The sequence below is a fragment of the Nansenia antarctica genome (genome assembly GCF_963989245.1).
Source record: "Nansenia antarctica genome assembly, chromosome: 4".
Lineage (NCBI taxonomy): Eukaryota > Metazoa > Chordata > Actinopteri > Argentiniformes > Microstomatidae > Nansenia > Nansenia antarctica.
The window spans coordinates 60,791,985-60,814,547 of NC_137689.1; the positions used below are offsets into that span (position 1 = coordinate 60,791,985).

Genomic DNA, 22,563 nt, shown 5'->3' on the forward strand with positions numbered 1-22,563 from the left:
AGCTAGTAAATTATTAAAATAAACCATCGTTTTATTCAGTTATTGTGTTCTTTGTCAGGTTTTTGATAGGTTATGCTGACTCGGAATCATCGCAGTTTAGCCAATTAGATAACAAATTAATTTAGATAGGAGATCGTTTGTTTGTCAATGTCTTGGTTAATTGTGGAAATAGACAAAACTATCTGAGACTACAATTAGAACAGCTAGACAATTATTGATAACTTATTGATAACTGATAACTTATTGTAGGCTATACACAAATAATAAAACATGTTTTTTTGTGCACAGTGGACGCCACGAACAGCATTACCCTATACAATCTCATAAAACTAACTAATTCCTTTGAAGAATAGACTTCTACAAACGTCTTTAAAGAGGGCAAATAACCACCGTAGGCCTGTATACCCTATGAATGATTTATTTTTCATTCTGGATAATACATTTCCATGTGAGAAGGGGAGCTCATCCTAAATTGCTCTCTCAGAAAGTTATGTCAGTTAACCGTCGGCTATATGAAATTCTACCCTCTCCTTCACAAACCGGGGAACACAACTAACTTTCACTCCAGGCCAGAGGAGCGTCGGTACCCTGCCCTCTCTCACTGTCTCGCGCTCTTGCACATTTGGAGCAAACCTGCCAACCCCTCAATTCCATCTACTTCCTGTAGTCAGCGTATCCATCACAACAGGAGAAAAACGTGGAAGGAAGAATTGTACCAACTGTTCTAAACAAGGCGTTCTGGGGAACAACCTCCACTTGGCCGACTGCAACACACGAGCCTCGCCATTGCAGAACTTCTCGTAGAATAACGCATCTGAGCGGCCGGTCGGTCGTGCAAAAGGGAAAACAAGCTTCAGGTTCGGAACAAGGCGCGTACATTACACCAGAAGATCGATGGCACGGAGGATACTATTGACGCTCATCTTTTTTTGCATGAAAGTTATCGCATAATTCAAGCGCTATAAGTTCGGGAACTCAACCTTCGTTTTATCCAAATACTCCAGTGGTTTCATGTATTGGAAAAATGAGGTTTTGGCCCCTCTACCAGAGGGAAATCCGTTTTTATCCGAAGGAATTCCCGCGAAACAACAGGTACTAATGTTGTGAAAACTGTTGTATGGAAGATAAGTGTGTGCAGTCGTTGTTTTGGGGAGAATTACATACTGTACATGTAATGTGTATTGTAGAGTGTAGCTTTGACGTGATATTGTCCACGTTGATACACGTACAATAGTATACCAGCCTACTGCTAATCCCCTTTCTGCTGTCATCATGTTACTTTATTAACTGGATTTTTTATTTTTTTTGGTCTTAAAGTGATGTCATAAGAATCACTGGTTGTGTACAAAGATCAGCTGCGCGCCGTGAAGAGGCGCGTCTATTATGAATAATGTGATTTGCAGTCCACCCTCTTCTCATGCCAATTCGGCTGAGAAGAATTAGATTTTAATTACTGCCATTAAAAATCAAATTTGCAATTCTTTGGGTGGCCCGTTGCCTTTGTTGATTGACAGTTGAAATTGACACTCCGGGTCCCTCTTATCGTGAGCATTTCAAGCTATTTGTAATTGCAGGTAGTTTTTTTTTCGGTTCCCTGGATTGCGAGGAAAATACGAAAATTACTTTAAGAGGCATGGGTTAAGTGCAGAGAAAAATCAATCCAAATTGAAATAGCTTCATTAAAACGGGGGCTTTTGTTGCAGGGCCCTAAATTCACCGTTAAATCGGGATTTATTGTTTGGGCGCTTTATATAGCCTAGCACATGCTGCGATGTCTTTGAGGGATTTCATAACTGGAGATGGGACGCAGAGAGTTGTCGACTGGCCATTGAATCTTGTCCTGTAGGTGATTTCTCCAGAATCGCAAAGAACACCGGGTGCCTCGCGCTGTGTGGAAACCAAACACTCACTATGGTGAGACGTTATGATAAGATTATAAAGGCGTACCGTTTTTGAGGTCTTTGACCACAAAGTGTTTTCTTGCCATTGTACATCCATAGCCTGTTGGTGTCCATTATCATCTAAGACTATGCTAGACCATACCAGGCCTATTGTACATTTTGGTGACCTTGTTTTTGAGTCTCCTGACGAGGAACATCACGTCAATATTCTTGGGTTATGAAGTCAAATATTTTATTCTTGTGGTCTTTCTACTGTAGCCTCACTCGGACGGAGAGTCCCACAGATCGAACATGGAGAGGGAGGACACGCGCTCCTCCCCAAGTCCCCCATCAACCCCATCCATCTGCTCCCCTGAGTCCGCCGTCTCCTCCGTGCTGTCGACGGGGAAGAACGTGTGCGCGAGCTGCGGTCTGGAGATCCTGGACAGATACCTTCTCAAGGTGGGACCGTGCGCTCGAGTCCACGTTTGGTCCTGGAAAAATGAACAGCACCCGCATTCTGACATTTTGCAGAGCATAACATACATCAACTAAGTTGGACTATTTTAAACATCCTCCACGTCTGACTAACTTTAGGCCTAATGAGAGACTAGTGTCATTTATATTGTTAACGTAATGAATGTCTGAAAATGATCATCACAACCTCCAAAATATCCCTCTAAATTCACAAGAGCCTGAGTCTCAAATAAGTAATCGAATAAGATGGACACCGTCTGACACCGACGGAGATATATAAAAGGATATAGATTGGGGTCATGGTATGGTTTTTCTGTCTTTTACGGTCATGACAATAACAATGCCCAGACTGGCGTCGCGTGCACTGGTGTGCTCCCAAGCCAAACACAACTGGGTGTGTTTTGTAGGAAGTACGTGTTACTCAACTGCGAGAATAATAGTTCGCTATCTGCCTTATTTTATCTTAAAAGTCTATATGGAAAGAAACGGCCTGGAGACATGGCTATACACCGTATCAGAGTATTGGCCCTATTTGTCGTGGAATGTATTATTTTGTATACCTATGACATAATTAATCCTTCAGTTACAGTGCATGCTTCTATAAAACATTTAATTCATATTTGTATCAGGCTACCAAGCACTTGTGATTTTTGTATGGCCTAATCTATATATACCAAATAGTATAATGCTGTTTGGATGAAATATATTTGGGGAAACAAATTAACTCAGTCAAAGGTGTATGTGCCTAGTTTGATTTGTTTTCAGTCTCAACTATATAGTTCTTACTGCAATGACATTACTTATTTTGTCAGGTCTCGTTTTTTGCCAAACTAGTCTCAAAATAATAATAATATTATCGCATTAGGCCTATCAAAGAGGAGGAACAATTGGAACGAAAATGTAGATTAAATGTAGAACATAATTGAATTAATTTAGACTGATATTTTAACCGAATTTAAAGCAATATCATTTAGCTTGCCTTTAAAGTCGATAATAGAAAAAAAGTTTTTTAATACGTTTGAATGGCTAAATAGTCTAGGCTTATAATAGGCTACCATGTGAAGTTCTACACGACTCATTCAACTATTAGACATTTTTGTAATGCTAACTGAAAAGAGAGTGCACTCTTTTTTTATAGTAGACATCTTATTATAAATAGTTGTAAGTAATATTATCCTTGCGACCTTAAGATTAATTATTAGACCTTGTTTTATTTTATTTTATTATTAATATAAGTATTATCTGTATTATCTTTATTGTCTTTATCATTATTTTGTATATATTTACTATATATTAATTTGACAGCAATTATCGTGTTTTTCAGGTGAATAATTTGATTTGGCACGTGAGGTGTCTGGAGTGCTCCGTTTGCAGGACATCTTTGCGCCAACAAAGCAGCTGCTACATAAAAAACAAGGAGGTCTTCTGCAAAATGGATTATTTCAGGTAGGGTAAGTTTTTGAGTTTGTTTTCAAAATATTATTCAGGGTTGCTGCCAAACGAAAACCTGCTTCTCGTTTTCACTGTCATGCAGATGCGGGTTGTCTCCGGGATGGCTTTGAAAGTGGTTCTCAAAAGCTGTATCAAAATAGAGATTGTAGTTCACTATAGCCAAATTTGAAAAACCCTTGAGACTGTATATTGCTACATTCAATTTGGATTGTGAGCCTCAATTCATAGTGAACCCCATGATGTACACAGGCCTATCATAACCTCACGAAAACAGGCATGTCAAATTAGGGTAATGTATTTTATAGATTTTTATTACAAAGAAAATGATAGCAATAGCCTACAAAAGCCTATACAAAACACCACATTAATCATGGTAGTGCTATGAACTGTTATGAAGTTAGTGTGATTCCTATGAATCAGTCAATTTAATTCAGACCAGGCTAATTCACCCAAGATATTTAGCTCAATAATCTCTTGTTTATTCTTGATTAAACATTATTGCAAGTTGATGGCAATTGATGGCAATCTGATTTCATAAATCCACAAAGAAGGGGAATATGATATTGTTAGAAAAATGTGTGCCTTCAAAATATAGGCCAATATGACCAAATAGCCAATTCCCATCAGGAATGAGTTGATATTGACACCATGCACAAGACATTGTTTGCACTGATAATCAGCTTACAACTAACCACTTATATTTTGACCACTACCTGGTCAGTTACTTTATAAGATAAACATTCATCCACTCCCTCTCAATGGTCTTTCAACACAAAAACATCAACCCTCAATATTTTCCTTGCTGTGTGTTATTACATAGTTTACCATATCAATTACTGTGTATGCTCTCCTACACCTTATTTGCAGGCACTTGTAATTATCTATCCTTCACCGTTCCATACAACTGTCCCCAGTTCATACATACAGGCAGTGCATAATGGCAATAACATGAGGAGGGCAAAGCAGTGGAGTCTCATACATACAGCATGTGGGGTTTCAGTGCACCATGATTGCAGAGCACTCAACACAGCCCCTGAATGGAAGCTCTCAATTGGCCAGGCCTCCATGTTCATTCCCAGTCAATGTGAAGTGACTGGCCCTTTAAAGTTGATACTGTGTTTTAGGAGAGCTGCCTCGGAAGGTTTATTTTCTGTGTTAGTCTAATAATCTGAAGTGATGCTTCACAAGATGTTTCATCAAAGCCGAGCCCTTCACAGACCCACAGTGCAAGCATTAAGATGGTAACATCAACACTTGTGCCATGGCATGCAGGCAGTGCAGTTATCAGCTCCAGATCAAGGCTGAGACAGAAACTCAACAGAAGTCAATGTCAACTAGGAATGTGTTCCTGGGTGTTAGCGTAGGATTAACAACATCAAGGTGATGCTGTACAAGTTGGGGAGAGTGCCAGCTCCCATGTACAACATGATGATAATATCTTTTCAATATTAGAGACTATCATATTTACTGTATATGATCTAAATATTATAATGTATATTGAGTATGTGATTACGCAGCCCAAAAGAGCAGAACAATGTATCTTGTGATTCAGGAGACAGGTGGAGCACTATAGCATGGCTTCCAAGTTAATAGAACAAATCTTCAGTCATAGATTGTGTCTTAGGTCTACATACATGCATCTTAAGAGTTGTCTGTTACAAGAGTATGATATTCATAGCCAATCATCACGGTAACGTATTATTAATAGATTTATAGTTCATTGTGTCAAAGTGAAAATCTGAAATATAATCTTACAAAAATACTGTATGTTAATCACAAGTGACCTATATTGATACATTTAGATATTAATATATAGACACTAGTGATTCATATTCATATCATTTTATGAAAAGGACTGGAGATTCTTATAATTTAGATGATATAAGGACAGCAAGGAAGTAAAAACAAATCAAAGATTCCATCCGTAACTGTGCAGGCTACTGTAACTAATTCTGGTACAATACATATGCTGTTAATTGTCCCTGACAAATGAAGAAATAAATACAATAGATAAATGCAACATAGTAATGTAAGTTCTCAATGTCATCATAGCAAATTTGCAGAATACAGAATATATATATACTGTATATACTTCCGCATATGTATAGTTCTATTTTTTCTCCTGAATCATTCTTCATGGGGAGGGATGGTGACAGACTATGGTGGCATCTTGGGAAAGTAACTAGAGAAACGTGATTGACTGTCTAATTTATTACAGAGGACAAGGTGAAACAGCTGTAATGGTTTCAAGCTTGAGAGGGAGCCTGGCACTTTATATGTTCCAGCCTGGGAACAGCTGAGTCAGACAGAGCCACTGTGGTGGCAGAGTGGCACTGCGGCACTGGGAGCCTCCATGCACTCCAGTTCCTCAATGGAGGGCAAAGGTCTTACGATGCCCAGCACAGGCCTGTAGAGGTGCGCTGTTGTGTATGAGTGTGTGTGTGTGTGTGTCTGTGTGTACATAAGTGCCTGTGCGAGCATTGGTGTGTGTCAGGGGAAGGTGAAAGGAATGGGCCTTGGGTGTGTGTGTGTGTGTGAGTGTGTGTCTGTGTCTGTGTATGTGTGTGTGTGTATGTGCCGAAGGGTATGGGCTTTGGAGGTGTGTGTGTGTGTGTGTATGTGTCTATGTGTGTGTGTGTGTGTGTGTGTGTGTGGCTGTGTATGGGGTGAGATGGGGTTCATATTGGCACTGTTGCTGTGAGGGGTTCAGCACAGCTTGGAGCTGTGAGCTGTGAGCTGGGCTTGGTGTTTTGCTGATGGTAACCTGATATAGAGCCACTGGTCTGAGGTTTATAATCACCAGCAATTAGAGCCCCCAGCCCAGAGCCCAGTGCCGGGTCAGCGTGTTTCTGAACGTGATTCCTGTCACACTCCACACACACAGACATACACTGGGATCCTATGTGTCTTTGACCCTCCTGTTTCAACAGGCGCTGGAGAAAAATGTCTGTGGTTCCAATCTCTCTGCCCGCAGCGGGTGTCATGGGAACCTGCTCATGTAAAAGGGGCTGAGCCGCTGTGCTTACACACAAAGGCTTTTGTTTATTTACTCTTGTCCAACTGTCAATCATTAAGCAGATTTTTTTTGGGGGGAAATTCCATGTGTATTCTGCTACACAATAATAATATTATACGTGACCCATATCAGCATATGACTACATTCCCCATTTACCCCTAAAACCCCAAATACTTCTATTCCCAGCAATGGGAAGAATAATTAGAGGAGGAGGTATTGTGGAATTGACATGATTCAAAGCAATATGATGAAGTGCGGTACCAGTATACCATAGTTGTAGCTGTTACCAGAAGCACCCCTAAATGTGGTGCTGCTTCTTCTATCTGTCACTGATTAGTCAGGTAGATCCACAGGGGTCTGATCATCCCTCCTGCCCACACTGGCATAGACTGGGACAGACTGGGTTAGACTGGGACAGACTGGGTTAGACTGGGACAGACTGGGTTAGGCTGGGTTTGACTGGGGTAGATTAGGTTTGACTGGGGTAACTAGGTTAGACTGGGTTAGACGGAGACAGACTGAGTCAGACTGGGACAGTTAGGCTGGGTTTGACAGGTGCTGACTGGGTTAGACTGGGTTAGATCTGAGGTCCGGACTGGGCCTCATTCTGGCTCTGGCATAAACAAGGAGATATTTCTCATTTGTGTCAGTCTCTCATCTCGTTTCAGACTGACAGCTACTCTAATGGGGCGTAATAGCAGGAAATCAGCGTGGGTTTACTCTGCATGAGGGGGGTGCTGGGGGGTACGGGACAGAGCAGAGGCTGTACCTAAATCCTGTCAGACCCCCAGAAACAGCCCTGCCAGCCGTGAGCCGCAGGCCACACAGGAAGTTGCAAAGCACCGCTAATCAGGGGCACCCTGGGATGCTGACACGGTAACCTGAGTGGCCATCCACAGTGTTGGGGCGGGCAGCGGTGGTGGAAGGCTGCAGGCGGGGGAGCTGCCGTATCTTCTAGCCCTCCTCATCAGCCCCTACTGCCCGCCAGGCACTGATGAGGTCTCCGTGGCAACTAAGACAAGCAGGCCATAAATGAAACCAGAACTTTTGAAAAAAATAGATTGGCCAGACTGGTCAGATTGTCAGACAGGAGAGAAAGGTCAGAGAGGTAAACAGATACAAGACTTAGGTTATCTCTGTCTTGAGGATGAAATGTGTTTTTTTACTTAATAGAAGGATAACATAAAGGCAGCTGCTTAAAGGTACCTTTAGCGTACATCAAATCACACTGTGAGTTACGTTAATGAGAGAGTACCTCATCTTTCGCAATGACTATCATCATTCACTTCGTCTATCATTGAAGTGAAGAAAATACTCAGATTGACCACATAAAAAGAATGAGCTCCACTTAAAAGTGCCTTTCTGCTTTTAATTCCGCTTATTAAATTAAACATTTAAAATTGTAATAACTTTTAAAATGCTTTTATTCAATCATGTATTTAAAGTGAAATAGTCTTGGAGATGTACTGCCTGACCCTGTTCAACAGTGTAGGTATGCTGAGTACTTCATGAAAACCACAATCAAACAGGACTCTCTCAGGACAGATCTACGTAAGATTACAGAATTCCCAGAGCAAATCAAAATGAATCCGCAAAACTCGTACCTCTTCAAATCCGTCTTTTCATCTGGAGGTACATTACTCTGGAGCTGAGGCGGAGGGCTGGGGAAACGTTTTGTGGATAGGATTTTCCTCCGGCTACTAATAGAGGCTGGAGGATTGACATAAATCCAGAATAAACACCAGCTTTTTGATACAAAGGCATAATTACATACAAAGCTAGCAGAAAAAAAGATACTGCGCGCTTCTGTGTTTTGTATGAGGCAGACATGCTGTCATGGTTTACGGCTCTGTTCTACATTTCTTTCACTACTATCTCCTAGAATCATTACTCAAATACTGTGTTCCTGCTAAAGAGGGACATATATGCAGTGTAAAATATACAGTAAACACTAAGAATGTATTTGTTAATAAGGTTTTTGTGCAAACAATATTTGCGTATAATGGTATCTGCTATGGAAAATGTGTCTGTGTGACTACCCTATCGTTATTCATTCGTTATAATGTGTGTGTGTGTGTGTGTGTGTGTATGTGAAAGTGTGTGTGTGTGTGTGTGTGTGTGTATGTGAAAGTGTGTGTGTGTGTGCAGACTTGCATGTATGCCTGTGTGTACTAGTTTGAGGGTTTATTTAAAGAGCCTGTCAGAGTTGAACACCATCCTTTCGGGGCTGAGACAGCCAGCCAGGCAGGGCTCTGAGCTCTCAGGCCCCGCCATTGCCATGTCATTTCCACAGTGGACGTAGCCCAGAGTGCTCCTCTGCACTGGAGCATGGAATCCAGGCACATGACTACTCAGCCCCATGTCGTCATGCTGGAACTGGGATAGAGAGGGGGAGATGCTGCCAAAATCAGTCTGCCTGCTATGATTGGTCCCCGCCCCTCCCCCATAGCTATGTTGCCCTCACCACACATCTCCTGCCGTTGGGGTTGTGTTTATGACACAGTGTTTATACCAGAGTTCTCTGAGCCTCTAAGATGAGGGTTGTTTCCTCCGAGCAGACTGGACTTTCCTCCTCCTCACACCAAACCAGTGGCCATCTGTAGACCATTACTACTACTACTACAGCCCTCCCCACCAATCTGTCCACATTGGCCCCAGCCTCGCCCCTGCAACCCTGGCTGGGTCACCTCTGGTGTCTGGGTTAGAACAGGCAGACAAGTCCGGTTCAAAACACCTGAAGCCACAATGCCCTTGTTTATCGTCTGTGGTGTGGATGTGATTCATCTAAGCCACGATGTCACAAAGTATGAATTCCTTTTGCTTTACTGATTGTACTGAAGTTTGTCATATATGCCCCTTGTTACATAAACTTAAGTGCTAAATGGCTGCAATTTTGGTGTAAAATATAAAATTGTAAGTATTTGTCATAACAAATCATGTCGGTTGGAACATTTACCGTACTTTGGCAAAATGGTGTCTGGATGCCAATGCCAAGAAATTACAGTTTGAAATTAAATAATTCTCCACTTCCATTCATCCTCGAAAATTACTCAAATAAATGTGGATTCAATACGAAGGGTACTACAATATCTGAGTGACAAAACAAGTGGAATTGCATGATACCTCTCTCTCTCTCTCTTTCTGTCTGTCTCTCTCTCTCTCTTTCCTTCCTTCTCTCTCTCTCTGCAACCACGTTGTAAATCAGACCAAAACATAAATCACGTGGTTTGGGTTTGTACTGTCTGACCTCACCATTGCAGTTGGGCGATAGAGTGATGTCTGCCCTACGCCTGTCTCTTGTTCTTTCCTTGCTTGTAAAACTGCCCCCCTGCCACCGGAGTCAGTGTCAGGCCTTCACGCATCAATGAGGAAATTGCAGGTGTTGGTTTGTTTGTGTTTGGAGCTCGGCTTGCAGCCGCAGACATTCTGAGAATCTTCTTCCAGGGGTTGCTCAGCCCCACAGTGCCCTCAGGATAGCTCCTCTGTCCCGTGTGAAACAAGCATGACAAGTCCAAATGCTTCAAGGATCAGTCGTTCAGAATCAGTCGTTCAGTATCAGTCATTCAGAGAGACAGAGGCAAGTCATTGTGAGAGTTAGTCCAGTAAGGTGGTTGTCCACCTGGTTGTCTCTACTGAACATAATGTACTGCAAGTCACTACGGTAATATGTCACACATCATATATGTAGTATCAGTATCAGGCAACATGATCATACAAACACACAGAACTGTAGGCTGCTTGTGACAATATGGAAGAGAAGGTTCAACCTTTTTCATTGCACAGAGTACAATGAAATGTATTTATGCTCTAGGCAAGGGGTCAGAGCCATAGAAGGCGACCCTGGAGGTCAAGGACACCACAATACATGGCCAGCCGGGGTTCGAACCGCCGAGCTTTACGACGACGGCTTTACTGGCTGAGCCACAGCCGCACCAGATTGGTTATTTCTCTGTTATTTCTTCCTCAGTGAAGAAATGCTGTAGTTATAATTGATTGTTGTCGGAAAAAAGAAAATTCTATGCCTGTGTAAATTGTGTCCTTTAAAGTGTTGATGTAAATAACAGTGATGTGTACAATATATATTTTGTAATCAGGGCACCCTTAACGAAGCGACCTCAGTGGCACTTGCCTGAATAAATAAAGGATAAATAAATACAAATGTAAAAAAAATAATCTAAATGCATGGGTTTGACAATTCAGCTATAATTTCAGCATAATGATCATTTTTACAATAAATTGTCATAGTCAAACTAAAGAACAGCTGTTTCTGTCAGCACCACAGAGATTACAATAAAATGCTGTGTTTTCTTACATTTCTGTGGTCTGCACTGGTTTTGATGGTTTGTTAATGCTGAATGTTGTAGTCCTCTAGCAGAGCATTAATGCTGGATGTTGTAGCCTCTAAAGCAGAGCATTGATGCTGGATATTGTAGTCCTCCATAGCAGAGCATTGATGCCCCAGCCTTTCCCTCTCTCACAGTAGGTTTGGTACCAAGTGTGCCCGCTGTGGACGGCAGATCTACGCCAGCGACTGGGTGAGGCGCGCCAAGGGCAACGCCTACCACCTGGCCTGCTTCGCCTGCTTCTCCTGCAAACGGCAGCTGTCCACGGGCGAGGAGTTTGGCCTGGTGGAGGAGAAGGTGCTGTGCAGGATCCACTACGACACCATGGTGGAGAACCTCAAACGGGCTGCAGAGAGTGGTGAGTACTACAACTCAGTGATTTATAGATAATCTGAGATATAATATAATAATAATAATAATAATAATAATAATAATAAAAATAATAACTTGGATTTCTATAGCGCCTTTCATAAAACCCAAGGACGCTTTACAATTCTAGAGGAAATGATAGACAGACAATACAGAAAACAAACAAAGCAAAACAGAAACATTGACTAGGGGCCAAAGGCCTTGGTGAACAGATGGGTTTTAAGGGCTATATATAAATATAATATCCTGCCTATAATGATGCTCACACTATTACCTGCTCTCTAGAACCAGTGGGGGTCCTGCTAAAGCTATATGGTTGCATATTCATGTAGCTAGCTACTGTATATAACAATGTATTATTATATACATATTATAACACTGTAGTAACACTGTAGTTACACTGGTCAGTGAGAACCACTGAGAATATCATGCCCCTTTCCATCTCTATTCTCTCTCACATAATTCTCTGCTCTCTCTTTCTCTCTCTCCCTCCCCTGATCTCTCAGGGAGTGGGATGACACTGGAAGGGGCCGTGCCATCGGAGCAGGACAGTCAGCCCAAGCCTGCCAAGAGAGCACGCACCTCCTTCACCGCTGAACAGCTACAGGTCAGCCACAGAGAGGGGGAAGGAAAGGGGGGAGGGGGACCGTCAGTTTGTATGAACAAATAGTCAAACTGTTATGAATTGATTTGATTCCTTTAGCAACTTCCTGAAGACCTGACCTGGTCATCTGTGAATTTGTATTCCATTCATTTGAGCTCAATAGGACGAACGATGGATATGATGAGTTGTATGAAAAGGCAACATGTTGGGGGTCTTTTATTAGATAACTTTCGATTGCACAATGGCTAATAGCCTATGAACTGAAAATAACCGTGACAGGGATAGTCATATTTATTTCAACTATGTAATAATAACACCTATGGTTAATCTCCAGGTGATGCAGGCTCAGTTTGCACAGGACAACAACCCTGACGCACAGACCTTGCAGAAGCTGGCGGACATGACAGGACTTAGCAGGCGGGTCATACAGGTTAGTGTCTGTCAATACTGTCTCAATGCTAATGCTAACGGTGCTAAACGGATGAGGAGATAACTACATGACGGCTGGTAACATTGCATTTTCATAGGTTTGGTTTCAAAACTGCAGAGCAAGACACAAAAAGCATACCCCCCAGCACAGCGGACCCCCGCAAGGCCACCTCCAGTCCCGGATCCCGCCCTCGCTGCCGGACGACCTACATTACTCCCCGTTTGGCAGTCCTGAGCGGGCGCGCATGGTGGCCCTACACGGATACATCGAGAGTGAGTGTTATCTATTGCCTCTGTAAGCCCCACATAGCCCCCTGCTCCACCCCCTCTCCATTTCCTCCAACTCCTTCAAAAGCCTTGTTCTCGAGAGTAGTAAGAGAAAACTACTGAATAAGATGGAGAGAGACAGAGAGAGAGAGATGTAGAATCATAGAGTGACTTGCTCTTAGTGACCTTGTTCCCTGTTTTAATCTGTGATTAAACATGTTCCTCTGATGTTGTGCCCCCCAGGTCACCCGTTCTCCATGCTGACCTCACAGGGTCTCCCCCATCAAGCCATGTCGCTGCCCCAGCTACCCCTCAGCCGCTAGCACCGACGCTGCCGCTATCGTCACCCCTGACCTCCCACCACCAACGGTGACTCGACCCCTGAGGTCAAATATGAGTTAACAAAGAAAGGAGGACAAACTCCCTCCTGACCCCCGGACCACTCGGGAGAGAGACTGACTCCTCGTCCTTTTTCTATGGACAGGATTATGTCACTACAATTGTCATCATGGATGGGATTCTCCTTGCTTTGGCAACTGGGACTGACAGTGTTGACTGCCCTGCACACATTCAACTAGACTATGAACACTCTGTGCAGGACTCCTCTATTCATCCTCTGGTCTGTCTTTACATGATGGGGGATGAGACCAGGGTAACAGGAATATAGCCTCATGTACGCTGTCAGATTTCTGAAGATAAAGAAGACAGAAAACAATTCTGCAAGGGCTTGGGTGAACAGTGGGAACACTGAGGTAAGAATCCTCCCTCCTTTCTCTCGATGGATCCATGAAGGAATGTCATTCTGATTGTAGGTAGTTCTTCTAACTACAAAAGTATTACTATGAAGAACAGTATTAGTAATACCTACCAACAGTAAATATTACTTTTAAAGCCCAGCTAGTGGTATTGACTGACTAATTGTGAGATTATGAGCGCAAAAACATTAGCCTCCTCCTGTTTATGATGATAATAGATTGTGTGCCTTATCTATTTAATTGTGGTCAGCAAACTAAACTGATGTTTGCTTAAAATGATTTCCAGGCAGCTGAGGTAAAACTGTAGAATTCATGAACCGAATAAAATTTAATTTTATCAGCCTGGGTTTTTTAAAGTGGTTATCTGTAAATGTCATTCTGTACACATCCAAATATTTTTTTTGTGTGGTTTCTGCATAAAATATATTGCAATTTTCCAATATTGCATACTTTTGCTTGTTCGTACAATTATGCCTACCAGAATATTGTAATAATGGTGACATTTCATCCAACCATTCATAAATCTCCATAGCACATTTTGTAAGCTGTAAAGATAGCTTCTGTAGTTGTCTAAAAATAATTACTAACATCATAGTCAGCAAGCGAGAGATGCTTTTGACTTCAGCATATTGACAAACTGAAGGGAGAAAGAGAGGGAGGTCTGAGATGTGTGAACTCAACCTGTTGTCTTCCTCCATCCCTTGTAAAGACAGACAGAAAGACTGTTACATGTCAAATGTACGGTAATACGTTTTTTAAAAACAGGTGTGTTGTTACTAATTTATGATTTAAGTCTGCGCAGGATCCATGTCAGTGTTCTTGTTTTTGTCCTCTACAATTGTCCAGCCTGTGTGCTTCACTGCTAAGGGGAAATAGAGTTGTGGTACAATGATAGCAGACTGGGAATGTATATAGATGTCTGTGGCAGCCTGACTGGCAGGAGAGAGACTGTGTGAAACTGTAACTTTGTGTCTTGGCTGTAGAGTGAGTGAGGAATCCGATCCTGTGTTTACGAGGGGGAGACAAGACCTCAATGTTCTTGTATTTATTGAGACAATAGCCTGTAAGCACTTTTTCTCTGAAATTGTCTGTTTTATATAAAAAAATGAAAACAAAAGTTTATTTGATTGACTGTGCATCATAAATGTTTTGTGTAATAAATGCAATAAAATACTTTAAAACCTGAAATTTGTATCTTTTTTGTATCAATTTGATGCAAGTGCTAGCTAAATCTCTCAACACAGTCCACAAGCTTGCATACACATGTCTGCACATACCCAGATTGAAGCCGATTGAAAACAGAACTTGTGATAGTGCTCGGTATAGGACAAATTGTAAAGAGAAATAATGGTAAAGAGAAGTCATGTGATTCTGAGGGATTAAATATCTAATGTTTATGTGTCGCTGGGTATTGCACATTCTAATAAACCTATGTCTGTGAGTGCACGTTTTCTATAAGTATATGTGTGTGTGTGTGTGTGTGTGTGTGTGTGTGTGTGTGTGTGTGTGTGTGTGTGTGTGTGTGTGTGTGTGTGCGTGTGCGTGCCCGGCGCGGGGCAGGAAGCAATCACAGGCCGATGGCTGAGCTGACGGGCGCTTCATGGGTCAGTGTGTGCAATAATGACTCCACTGCTGATTCCAGCACCATCACAGACAGGAAGTCACTGTCAGGCTGCATCACGGGATTGATCTCCTACCCAGGATCCTGTTTCAAAGGCAGCTCATACCGTCTCATTCACTAACATACATTTGTGCATGCAAAACACATATTCAGAAACATACAAACATTCATAAACACATTGAATCAACCTCATGATGCAAAATAAAATGTCTAGCACAGAGATGAAGCAAAACCTTGCTGGGGGATTATGTTGCATATTTCCAGGGAAGTACTCATTCATTTCATTTGCAAATCCTGGAAAGTCAGCCCAGTGCAGTGATTACCTGCTGAGTCTACTCCAATGAAGACACTTAAGAGAACAATCTGACATTGATTACATTGACATGCAGCACTGAGATTGTTGCATCATGCAGAGCAGGGTAATTAAGGGAAAAACATTATAAGTAAACAAATGGCAATGCTGTAAATTCAGGATTAACATTAAGCTTTTATTATTACTTTATTACTGTAGTATTACTTATTTTACTTATTCACTTTACTTTTTATTGTGATTTTGTATCTTGATGCTGCAATGCCAATGTTGAGGAACCAAAGCCAAATAATTTTACTCTTACTTTGAGATGTAATAAAAGCAATTCTGATTCTAATTCTGATTCTGATTCTTATTATGCATGATAGACTAAAGAGGCACATGTTTCTGATTCCACATAAAATAACTAATTATTTAGCAGGGACTACAGATGAAAATCTATCTAGCTAAATATAGTGCAATGGCATGTTGTACATGGTCTCTGACAAATAAACGAATAAATAAAACTCAAACCAATGTTTTTGTGCAGGCTTCAAGTGAAATATGTTTGACAAAAATGAAATAAAAATAACTAAAATGTGGGCTATTTAAAATGTTTAGTTGCAGGAAGAATCGGACATGCGATACATTTGCTGCTTTTTATTCAGTAGAAAATTAGATTGACCGGCCACTGAACGTCCATGTTCTAAAATGAGAGCCCAGGTGAATGTCCAACGGTCTCGTCCCAGCTCTTACGACACGTGCGCATAATCCACTCATGTTCATGGTCATCTGCAGAAATACATTTTAAAGTACATTTTAGACTCCAAACTCAACATTTCAAAAATGCATCTGACGTTCAAAATCAAAGCTATATCAGTTGGCCTTTAAAATACAATTGTAACATGTAATCGACTGAGCAAAAATCCACATAAAAAAACATTATATTCCGAGGTGATCTGCTTCTGAAACGAGCATATTAAAGTGCAATTTACATCCTTGGGAAATGTGTCAAATCAAGATAACAATTAGGAAAATACTTCATCCACCAATAAATCAACCCCAAAAAAGGGCCACAATTTTAAAACGATGACTTGACTGCCAAAACAAGCGGATAATATACTGTTTTTCATAGTTAAAACTGAAATTAGTTGCTAATTGCGGAGCAAGAGGTAGCTTCTCTGCCGGGACTGAATCGGAGCGCGCAGCTGCACACACTTGAGCGCTCACCCCCGGGAACAAGGCGAACGGGCCCATTGTTGGGACCAGGTCTTAAGCTCTCCCCTGATTGTGTGTAATTGCCTGCGATAGCCCTAACAGCCACTCCACTCGCCTCTCGCCACTATACCTGGCTCTCGCGTCCAGCAATTGAAATCACAGTCGCGCCCGGTCCACACCACGGCAGCTGCATATGAAACATTTCCACCCTTTTTTGTAGTAGTGTTTCCTCCCCTCCCAACAACGAGGTCACCCTCAAGAAGGACATTTCATCACTATTTTAAACCAATTAATACCTCTGCTCCCATCGCCGCTGATCGGGGTCTAACTGCAATTACCTTCTATACCGAGCGCATATGGTAATGAGATAGAATTCACACCTTTTCATATTTGCTGTAATTTGCCCTCTCACGATTGTGATCGTTTCCCAGAGCGTTTAAGTCACTGCTAAATTGATACGTTAATACAATTCTATTTGAGGGCACAGGTGGCCCAATAGTTCGGATGCAATCTGAAATAAATGTAAATTCTGCACTTAATATGTGCAATTTCACCTGCTCTTGATTTCTTATATCTACAGTGTGAAACCCTGCATTAATACATTTTTATAATGACTATGTAATAACATATATTTTACGTTATTGTAGTTGGACAGGAATAATTGTAGAAATAATTCGCTTTTTGATGGAAAAAAATGAAGTCTAAATCTAAAAATTAGATAGTATAAGGCCTATATAAAATTGTTATAGGTCTGCATGGGTGCGTTAATGCTTGTTTCGATCCTTGATGTGAAGAAATCAACTGATCACAAACTTGATCAAATCAATAGGCCTAAACCTTCATCCCCGAATGTATTTTCCCCTTTCATTTGAGCGTTTTTGCGACCGTTCTGCAGGTCGATATTAATTCATCAAATAGATTCTCAAGGCTCACATTCGAACAGTGTAGAAGAGTGTGGGAGGAAACGATAATGGCACCTTGTTAAAACGTGTTTATCTTAATCCTTAAAATACACTTAAAGGGAAAAGTGTTTCCTTCCAACACAGCAACTCTAAATGGCTGTGAGATGAGATCAGATCACCTTGACCATTAGATGGTATAAGGTTACTTGGTAAGGTTAATGCAATGTATCGTTTATATTAGGGCTGTTGTTGTTCTGGTGATTTATTTGTGAACTGCAAATAATCCTAGGATTTACAATAGAAGAAGAGATAGAAAGACAATAATATAACACTAAACAGAACACACTGATGGTATCTGTTTGAACTTGACATGCAATAGAGTGGCAGTAGCTGGAGCAGGGGTGTTTTTCTTGGCATAAGGGATATTTTGAATGTTAACCGTTGCAAGTTACAAAGGAGCAGTTATTCCAGAAACAGGAAACGGCAACAAACAATATGCCAATAGGGCTTCTGGCCACTTGTAGGATTATTTGTTGCCAGGGAAAAAACAGTAACAAAACAAACCCCCCCAAAAAATGATAGTTGGTGTTAGTGTAAACTGTGCAGAGGTTTACTGTACATGGTTGACTAACAGCACATTCAAATATATGTTTTAGTTGTGCATTAATGTCACATTTTGTCAGTAGGATGAACCTTGTGTATTTATACCATTCAAAAGTGGCTCTAAAATGTATAATTAATGGGAGATCTGGTAGAGCAAGTGTTATGATCAGGGTAATGATGGTGGCTTCACGTTACAAGGCTTCTTGTGTCTTCCATATCCTCTTAAAATACCCCATATGTCTCTTCAATCTCTTCACAATGGGGATTAAAAAGTAGGCGTTTTTCATGTACAAAGTCCTTACGATTCTGTATGATTGTCTTGTGATTCTTATAGGTTGTGATTCCTATAGGTTGCGTCATACCTTATTCTATTTTTGGAGACGGCGGGTGCTGCAGTGTGTTGGCAGAACAGGGCAGGGTAAAGGGAGGGGAGAAGACACGGTGGAACGTTCCTGTGGCGTTTGCAGGCGGCAATCCTGACTGTTCTGCGCCACCACTCCCCAAACTGAGAGGGGCTGGGTCATGTCCAGATGACCCGTCTCGCCTTGGCTGCTGCATGAAGAGATTCCTCAGGGCTTCCTCCCATCTGCTTTTTGCCTCTTCTCAGGTCTTGGCCCAAAGCCTGGGCATTTCCCTGACCCTTCCTGCCCAGCCCAGCAACAGCTCTCTGGGCCGGCTCCCTGTGTCACCCCGGCCTCTTCCCCCTCTGTTCTTCTGTCCCACAGCTGTGACTGGGCTCTTCCTCTCCTCCCCAAAAACATCTCCTCTGGGAGAGCAGTTCCTCTCTGCCTCCAGTAAGTGCCTGTACCCTCTGCTCTCCTTCATCCTGGAGGGAAGCCATTGGCAATAAATTCTGTCTTCACACCCATTTTGACAAATGTAACTTCACCTCTCAGGGATGAAAATATATCCAGAGGATACAGAGTGTTCCTCACACACACACACACACACACACACACACACACACACACACACACACACACACACACACACATACACATACACATACACATACACATACACATACACATACACATACACATACACACACACACACACACACACACACACACACACACACACACAGTTAATTGAAAACACAGATTTGGATTGGATTTTAAAAGCTGCTCTACTATCTAAATTAGAGACCATACTGGTGGGTTTGAGAGGCTGATATTCCTCATTTGATATCTCTCAGTGAGATGGATGTGGGGACAGCTATGATGGAAACTATGGACACACACACATACACACACACACACACACACACACGCACACACACACACACACACACACTCATCAACATTGATGAAATATTTCCTGTGTAAAAATGAACTACACGCAGCAGACAGACCAGATCACTGCAACATTTGATCACTGCTCCTCCCCTATTTCCTCTCAACACTGCTTTCATTTTCACTGATCAATAACAGGACTGTTATGAACAACTCAAAGTGGGTGACATTTTGATGATGACATTCATCAGGATGACATTTTTTACATCTGTTCAGGATGTGCATATCCTCATGTGTTTTTGCCTGTCTATACACATAAATTAAATTTTCATGTTCTGTATCACTCTGTGATTAATATGAGGATACTAATCGGTATAATGTTTCACATAGCTGCTCTAGACAGGATTTACCAAACTATGTGGCTGGCTGGGACCACTTGTAAATCATAGACTGCTGCCAGTGATCATCCAAATACACACACTTGTGTTTGTGGGGTGATAACAAAAACATCATAAATAAACTTTCATATCATATTTTCTGTATCATATCCTGTATGTATAAACACTGTATTTCCAAAAAGATTATGCAACCTACAGCAAGAGATATGACATTATGTCAATTCCACAGGACATGACATCACAGCTGGTCGTTTCCCATGCATTTCCCCTCCTCCACCCCATTCAGAGATTAAATCCATAACCATTCCTAATCTATGACATTGTCTGGTGATGCAAAACTATGAAAAGCTGGCATGGATATTGGAATTCCAATCTGAAAACCTGACAGCCTGCATTCGCTTCAAATCAAAGATCCCACATTGGGCACTTGATGGGTGGAAAAATGTGTTTTGCATTTTCTTTTGAAAACAAAACTAAAATGACTGCAGTAGAGAGGCACGCTTAGCTGAGGACTACACAGGAGATGTAATAAGCTTGCCTCAGCACTGCATTTGAAATAATGTTATATTAGAGGACAGGAATATTATAATATACATTCATATTACTTCAAAGGTTTTCTGTTATCAAATGTGTATGTGTCCCAAGTGGCCAGAGCTTGTTGATGATATTTAACTTAATTTCAATATTCATTGAAAGAGGTTTATTATGTTTTCAAATGTAAAGGTTGAGCATGTAGATTTGAGCTATATAATAGTGATAAATGGCCATGATAAATCGGTAAACATTCTTTCTAAAATCTGGTTTCGAGGTCGAGCACTGGCCTTTATGTACCATTTGTATATTTTATTTGTTTACAGGGGTATACAATTACCACTATTATAAAAAGTTTTCACATTTTCAATAATACAATACATGCTTCACATTTACCCATAGAAATAAGATATTCAATAGGCTTATACTATGGTCAGACCTGGTCAGCATGGCTCACTTGGTCAGCATAGACCACTCTTTGTGTTTTGTGCTGGGTTAGACATACCTTGAAATCTACCAGTGATGGAAGATGCAAGAGAGGCCTGGATCTGTGTCAGGACTAGGAAGTGAGTTCAAACTGTTTCCTCTCACCTGCGTTCCTCAGGAAGTTCTGATCATAGTCAGTGATGACTCTGGTGTTTGGGTTGTAGAAGCCGTCGCCACAGTCATAGCAGCCATCAGGAATGACGCGCGGTGGGTCCCGATCAGTCAGCTGAGACTCCCCTGATAGGCAGAAAGAGCAGTGTAAGAACCCAAACAAAAGCAACCACTGAACTGAGGAAAATATTAATTTCAACATAGGAAATGTACATGGCTATGATGACATTGAGGTAATTATAACCTAAATACCATGCTGTTAAAGATATTTGAGGATTGAGCTTGCCTATATAAGGTGGTTAATGTGAAAAGAAAAGAAAGTTCACCTGCAGGTTTCAGTCCATTGCACCTCTCAGTGTAGAATCGTCTGTCATAACCATCACAAAACTCCCAGTCCTTTTCCTGATACTCCAATCCATCAGAAAAGGTATACTTCCCCTGTAGAACATATTTTGCTATCTATCATTCCGCTTTGTCTATCACTTCAACTGAACATCGGCAGTCTGTCAGTTTGATTTTATACTAGTATACTTAGTATTTTAACCGGGCACCATATGTGGAAGAATACATCCCTGGTCCTATGGAGGTTTTACCGTGAACAATGCTGGGAGGTCTGCGCTGGCAGATAGTCAGGTGTATTTGGTCATGGGCTTCCAAGATCATTTCTAATGGACCATTGTAATCATGATAATAATCAAACTGGTTACCATTAAAGTTGAGATACGCATGAATGACTGCTTCAGAGCAATTGAGAGGAATGTCTTTCCTGTGTGTGGAACATGCAGAGAGCACATGAAGAGGTATAGAAACCTAATAATTGCGACAATGTGAATGATTGCTAACGGACACCAGATGTAATGTCTACTATAACCAATGTGAAACACACACACACCCACCCCGCAACACACACACACACGCGCAAGCACGCAGACACACACAAACACACACACACACACACACACACACACACACACACACACACACACACACACACACACACACACACACACAGTGAGAGAAGTATGGTTCACACCTGCTTAGATATCCCTTTCTCCCAGGTTCCTTCATATTTGCTTCCATTAGGAAAATACAGTACACCTTTTCCATGGAACATACTATCCTTCATCTCTCCAACGTATCGTGTCTCTGTGGGGAACTTGTATTCTCCTTTTCCCTCCATCCTAAGGGACACAGCAGGAGACTATCACCAGTGTTCAAAACACTGTGTATCATGGCAATAAGTAGCCTAAGAATAGCCATTGCAATACCAGATAGGCAATGATATAATCTTGCTTGTAGGCCTATGTAGGCTGTTTATTTATCCCAGTGACAAAATGTATAATGTGAAGCAACTAAGCCGGTCTAATATGCTATGGGTGGCGAGATACTCATACTGTTCTATCTCTGAATTATCTCTGAATTCTCTGAAAGCTACCCAACATTTATTTTTGGACACAGCTGAGCTTGCAAAGTTTAAAAGGCACTTGTTAATTATTTACCTTTCATTGTTGAAGTCTCCAGTGTAACTGCTACCTGTAAACTCCATACCTGTAGTTGACATAAGCTCACACTATGGA

At 41.5% G+C, this 22,563-nt stretch overlaps 2 protein-coding genes across 2 annotated transcripts; one reads left to right on the top strand and one right to left on the bottom strand.

Moving 5' to 3' along the window:
- Window positions 1-1,011: 1,011 nt before the first annotated feature.
- On the top strand, window positions 1,012-13,160 carry lhx6a (LIM homeobox 6a; the record flags this gene model as incomplete). Its single annotated transcript, XM_080527954.1, is given in 10 exon segments — window positions 1,012-1,092; window positions 1,847-1,904; window positions 1,907-1,914; window positions 2,160-2,342; window positions 3,682-3,803; window positions 11,306-11,526; window positions 12,044-12,144; window positions 12,476-12,571; window positions 12,669-12,843; window positions 13,081-13,160. Coding segments are annotated over 10 exon segments (1,125 nt in total).
- Window positions 13,161-16,208: 3,048 nt separating this feature from the next.
- On the bottom strand, window positions 16,209-22,532 carry morn5 (MORN repeat containing 5; the record flags this gene model as incomplete). Its single annotated transcript, XM_080529561.1, has 5 exons — window positions 16,209-16,294; window positions 20,981-21,112; window positions 21,313-21,424; window positions 22,020-22,167; window positions 22,486-22,532. 5 exons carry the CDS (start codon window positions 22,530-22,532, stop codon window positions 16,209-16,211), a joined length of 525 nt encoding a protein of 174 aa, XP_080385687.1.
- Window positions 22,533-22,563: the final 31 nt, after the last annotated feature.